This window comes from Lonchura striata, chromosome 7, assembly GCF_046129695.1.
Source record: "Lonchura striata isolate bLonStr1 chromosome 7, bLonStr1.mat, whole genome shotgun sequence".
NCBI classification, from domain to species: Eukaryota; Metazoa; Chordata; class Aves; order Passeriformes; family Estrildidae; genus Lonchura; species Lonchura striata.
In genome coordinates, this window is record NC_134609.1 from 17,181,228 (window position 1) to 17,187,470 (window position 6,243).

Consider the following 6,243-nt stretch of genomic DNA (forward strand, 5'->3'; position numbering starts at 1 on the left):
CTTAGAAGCAGCAGCTTGTCTGCTCTAAGGGCCATCTTCCCTTGCCAATTGCAATAGTCACTTGTTGCTATCTATAAGCATTTCTTGGCACTAAAAGCCTCGGTGACACTTAGCCGGGTGTAAATCCCTGGCCCCTGGGTCCTCACTGCAGCACCTGGAGGGGCTGAATACCCACGCGGGTGCCCACCCAGGATGCCCACTCCTAGGAGCAATTCTCGTACCCTGGGGTTCCGTGCTCCTTCCCTGAGTCATTTCAGAGAAAGGCCGATGAATAACCACTGTTGACTCAGGTGGGTCAGCATCTGCCCAGGCTGGGGTCGATGCCCGGCCCCGAGCAAACCCTGCCGGCCCCGCTCCTCCTCCAGCCCGCACCCCTCTCCAGCCCCCAAGGTCAGGGCGACTCAGGGGCAAACACCCACGCTTCCAGCCTGGGTTTGCCAGCCAGGTTTTCCTCCTCCTGCCACACAGCCTGCTCCCGTGTGGGCACAGGCACGGGCAAAACCGAAATGCAGGGTGGGAGGCTGAAACACCGGGAAAAAATATAGCAGAGAGCCCACACTAGGCTCCTGCAGCCGAGGGTGCCCAGAAAGCTGCGGGGTGGTTGATGGCTGGCACAGTACTGAGGGAAAAGCCGCTTACAACACACCTGGTAGAGGAGAGGTTTGGGTTTTCTCCCGCCAGTAACTGGATGGCCAGAGTGGCGAGTGTTGCAGAGGTTAGGTTTATTTCACAGATATGTCCATCAAAAATTAAATACCAAGTTTTGCCTTTTTTTTTTAAACACCAAACAAATATGTACAAAATATGAACAATGTGAGGTATAAAATCACAAGACTTTTAAAGAAAACTAGTATGTACAGAAGCAGATACGTGTACGATAGGCATTATCTTCCCACAGCTGTGTGCCTCACTTATGCCCTGCAGCTGATGCCAGTTTCTGTCCTGTGGCAGGGCCCTATCACTCCCTGCATTTTCTTCTCAAATATGAAATCCATAAAAAACAGTGCTAGAGATTTTAAAGGAGAAAAATATTTTTTTTTCTGCAAATAGAACCATCTAAACTGTGAGACAAAAACCTCAAAAATCTGAGAAGGCGCATTTCATCTCACACAACAAGAAAAAGGAATCTGTCTGACAACTCTACCTGACAAACGGAAGGATGTCTCAGTAGAGAGCACATAAAAGCATGTGAGTATAAGGCACTTCTCGGGATGGCCAAGTCCCTCCCTATTTCACAGAACATAGCTCTCTGCTTACAAAGGGCGTTTAAATTAATCTATTTAAAGTACATTTGTTTACACATATAAAGGGCTTAGTCCTGCAATCCATACTCACTTCCACACTAGTTAGAGTTTTGCTTGATCACTGACAACAGCTGATTCAGACCGCCTCCACCGCCATGAGTAAGGACAGGGTGCAGGATTATATTCCAGTTAGAACAGTGATTATTGTACAAACATATCTTACAAATAATTAAATACAAACCATGGTCCTCTAACCAAATTACAGATGCCAAAACTGAACTGTTTGCAGAAAATACATCTTTCTTTCTCTGCTTGTTATAAAATTAGTCTATTTGGTGATGCTTTTTTCTTTCAATGCAATGGTGAAAGTTTTCTCCTGTAGCACAATATTCTTTCAAACCAGCCCCTGGTAAAGCGCAAGCTGAGTTAGGTCCACTCTCTGCATGGGACTGTTAGTGGGCAGCAGTGTAATAGCCTTTATCGCCTTCAATGTCCACTTCTTGGTCAGAGTCATCAGAGACATCTGACTCCAGGTCCTCCTGGGAGGCTGGTGAGGGGGTGTACTGTGAGCCATCCAGAGAGACCTCCTTACCCTTCTGCTCAGGGCTCTGGCAGCTCTCTGGCCTTTGGTCACTGTGACTGTCAGCACCTTCTACTTCTTCTTTTTTGGTGGCCTGGGGGTTCTCCTGCAACGAAAGAATCCTGCTTGGTACAGAACTACAGGCCACAGAGACAGGAGACCCGGGAATTCCAGCTGTGCTGTGTGGGAAAACCACCTTGCAGAAAAAGGCAGGTGTCCTGCTACCCCTCCCTGGTCCTCCTGCCTATAAAGCTGCCCGAGTGCGACAGGGCCGGGCAAGGGCTCTGATCCCACTCCCTCACAGCCACAGGGGCTGCTGCCGTGAATAAGGCTCCTTGGCGATGGTTATCTCAGCCACTTCAAAAGAGTCAGGAGCTGCTGGAGCCCAGGAACCTCTGAACTTTTGTCTTTAGCAAAGCAAATGTTTATTATGAGTCTACAAACACCGACACACAGCTTCCTCCTGCCCTGATCTTTCTTTAATTACACCCAACAGCAAGAGGAGGGAGGTTGAATCCATCAGTGGTCCAAAAGCAAATGGAAAAAAATTACTAATTAAGCTAAAACTCAACTTTAAAACACTCACCACTAAAACCAAACCCAAACCCTATTTGTGAATACAAGAGTAGCCCTGTGTTGGCACCTGTCTGGAGAGCCCAGTCCCCTAAGGGGGCATGAAATGCTACGTGAAAGAAAAAGCAGGCAGAGACACGTACCCATGATATAACCGTGCAGGCTTGGAGAAATGGATGTGACTGAATGAAAAGGAGGAAATGACTTAAAATGGCCGAGATCCCAAGTGAGCTCTCTGGACACTGTAGCACGGGCTGCGCCCTAGGCGGCCTCTTGCCAGAATAATAGGACTTTATTAAAAAATCAACTGAAGATTGAGTTAAATTCAGGCAAAGGTCACAGAAGAGATTTATCTAGAGCATGGTACTGTGATTAGTTTTCTTTTCTTTTTACTTTTATATTAAAGTCGAATTTGCCAGTAAAACATGTGCATCCATGTCACATTACTGAAGCCAGACTCAGGCCAAAATGTTGGAATTTTTCAAAAATATTTGAGCAAAGGGACCTCACTTTTGCCGAGTCCCTATGTGTCATAAAAACCTCTAAATAATTATCTGCTTGAGCATGATTTCTAAGGGAAGGGAAACCGCTTTAACTTCTTACACTCCTACATTGTAACTGCTTATGAAAGTAGGATTAAAAAGTACTCAATTTTCCATGTGGCTCCTTAAAACAAACAAGGTATTTGTACCTGCTTTCTCACAATGTTAGCAAAATACATCGACCTGTGTTTATTAAGAGAGAGCATTTTAAAACACCAGTTAATATTCTCCAAAATAACTGCCTAAGTAATTTACTGACAATTACTTATCTTCTCCACGTTAATTGGCTAAACAACATATGGGTTTACAAAACAATTACCGAGGAGTTTTAATAGGTGGTGTGTGAAACTCGGGCATAATTGATATAGGAACTGCATTAGAAGCTTTTAACGTTAGTGCTGCCTGAACGAGCCCTCATGGATTCCAGCATGACTATTTGTCTTTTTAATCAAGGTGAAGAGGTTAAACAGCCTTTCAGATGACTTCTGCATACAACCTGGAATAGGCGAGCACGGCGTAAGATAAGACAATTAAAATACTTATTTCTATAGAAACAGAAACATCTACGTACCTGCTTTAGACGCCTCCATTTGGCTCTGCGATTCTGAAACCAGGTTTTGACCTGAGCAACGACAATGAGAAAAGGTGCGGGGTAGTCTTGGAGCCAGTTAGTGCCCGGAGCCTTACCCAAGCCACAAGCAAAAAGCAAGAACCTGCCAAAAACCCTTTCCCCGCCGACCCCGAGCCGGCCAGGTGCCCGGGAGCGATGGACCGAGAGCAGCTGCACGGCGGGGCCTGGAGCGAAAGGGAAGGGGGTGCGGCTCCCCGGGGCGGGGGCACGGCCTCACCTGCCTCTCGCTGAGCTGCAGCATCTTGGCCAGGCGCTTCCTCTCCGGCGGGGAGAGGTATTTCTGCGTCTCGAACTTCTTCTCCAACTCGATGGTCTGGTCGTTGGAGAAGCGGACCTGCCCCCCCTTCCTCTTGTGCAGCGGCCGCTGGATGAAGGGGCTCCACAGCAGCGGCTTCCCTACAAAGAGAGGCACAGTGCCGAGGGTCACTGGCCGGCCGCGGACACGCGTGACTGAGGAGCCCCTGCCCCGCCCGGGCCCAGGCCTGGTAGTGCGCCGGGTCCAGGGCTCGCTAATTTCCTTCGCCTGATTTTATTTCTCTCAGTTCCTACTCTGATCTTTCACCTCTCTGATTTTTTCCCCTCCGCCAAACGGAGAGACCAGTTAAAGTCACTTTACGGGCTTTGGCAACATTTCCGTCAATGTGTTTCCTGTTGGTCTATCTCGCAAAGAAAGAGACCAAAAAAAAAAAAAAAAAAAAAAGACCTTTGCTTCCTTCTGCTCTTTCACTGCGATGCCCTAAAGAAACCGTCTCCCTTTCTATGAGCCAGCGCCCGGGTCCCTGCGGACAGCGGGGACATCGCGGGGCTGGGCAGGGGTGATGCGCCAACAGGAGGACATTGGGCTTCTAGGAAGAAGAGCCCGCATGTCCGCCACCCTCGGCTGGGGGTTTGCCCTCCCGAGCCCGCGGGGTGCCCGCCAGGCTCACCCGTGGCCGGATGAGGGGCGAGGAGGTGCAGGCAGCAACACGCCGGGGAACCGGCCCCGCTGCGGAGCCGCGGCCGCGTCCTGGGGCAGGAGGCTCTGGCCAGCGCTACTGAGTCACGCTGTTTGTCTTTCTGCCTGCACCCTTTGCAATTTGCTGCATTGTTTTTCGAGATTTTGCTTGCGTCAGGCTTTAGTAATTCTGGTGCAAAACAGACTCAAAAAATAGGAAGCAACTGGTTATTTTAGCTGTCATAAAGTCACATCCCACACAGAGGAAATGAACAATATCAGAAAAACGGATCCCGGCTATCAGAAGTCGAGTGTTTCCTGAATTTGTCTGTATTGAGGATGTCGATAAAGTAATCAGCAATGTGCACGACTCCCGGGGAAGAGCCTGCTTCAGGCGGCCAGGAAAACACTTAACAGCTTCTGAAACCAGATTTACTCCTATCGAGAGCTCAAGGTTTCCTGTATGAACGGAAAGGGTCAGCCTCTTTCACTGCACAAATGTGGTGAGTCAGGTCCAGTTTTGCAATCACTAAGAACAAGTGCTGCAGCCCGGGCACGGGGCTCAGCCCCCGCAGAGGGGTCGCTTCCCTGGCCAAAGGCGCGAAGTAGTCCCCGGGGCCACCGACCCGGCCCGGCCCGGCCCGGCCCGAGCCGACCCGCAGAGGAACCTCGGGGGCCCCCAGCGAGTGGAGACGGCCTCCCGACTGTTTTTCAAGTCATCCGCAGGAAAGACTTGAGATCTGCCATGCGATCTCCAAGCACAATTAAAACTCCCCACCAAAACCACACGCGACATTACTAAGGACACTCTCAGAGTCACTTGGTTTGAAGGAAAACAAATCTGAGTCACCGCGGCCGCGCACTGTGGTCTCGCTGACAGACCCGGAGCATGTCACGTCTCTAATTTACTGTAAAACAGACGGGGACCGGACAGAGCCGGGGGAATACAGAGAAGCGGCAGGGCGGGCGGAAAAGGGGACCGCTTTCGGGCACTACCCATTTATCCGTGCCCCGACGGCGGGATGGGGACGGCACCGAGAGCTGCGCCGCAGCCGGGTAGGGCGGAGGGGGGCACATGGCTTACCCAGGGGGTCCTGCCGGATCAGGGCGTGCGCGTAGTCGCCGACGGCGCGGGGGAACGAGTAGAGGGGCCCGGCGTAGGCGCCGGTGCCATAGGTGGAGGCGAGGTGGTGGGAGAAGGCCGGATGGACGGGGGTCGGCTCGTAGATGGGGGTCCGGTACGGGGACACCAGGCTGGTGAAGGAGGAGTTGGGCGACGGCAACGTCGGCGGCGGCGGGGCGGGCAGGGAGTGGGGGGCCGGGGCGGCGGCGGGGCCGCGGCCCAGGATGTCCTCGATGTAGAAGGGCGTGGGGTGCGCGGGCTGGAGCAGCGGCGTGGGCGCGTACAGCGGGACGCCGACGCCCAGGGCCGCCGGCGCCGCGCCCGGCGGCTGGTACTGCATGGCGCGGTCACCGCCCGCGCACCCCCGCGCCCCCGGCCGCCCCTGCGGAAAGCCGTCCCCGACCGCGGCGGCTGGGTGCTGGCACCGCCGCCGCGGGTTTCTCTGGGCTCGGGTTACCCTTCGATAGGTTTCTATTGGCGCGGGGCGGAGCCCGCGTGGTCTCTGTCCCCTTCCTGCCACGGCGCCGTCTGGCCAATGAGCCCGGCCAGGGAAGGGGGAAACCACCCCCCGCCGGCAAACACTCTCCCGCCTCCTCGAGCGAACTCCCCGCGGCGC

At 52.9% G+C, this 6,243-nt stretch overlaps 1 protein-coding gene across 1 annotated transcript; it reads right to left on the reverse strand.

Moving 5' to 3' along the window:
• Positions 1–702: 702 nt before the first annotated feature.
• On the reverse strand, positions 703–6,017 carry HHEX (hematopoietically expressed homeobox). The gene is made up of 4 exons (XM_021536489.3): positions 5,589–6,017; positions 3,788–3,966; positions 3,511–3,561; positions 703–1,930 (listed from the first exon to the last, which is right to left on the reverse strand). Exons 1-4 carry the CDS (start codon positions 5,965–5,967, stop codon positions 1,697–1,699), a joined length of 843 nt encoding a protein of 280 aa, XP_021392164.1. The 5' UTR covers positions 5,968–6,017; the 3' UTR covers positions 703–1,696.
• Between the last annotated feature and the right edge of the window lie 226 nt (positions 6,018–6,243).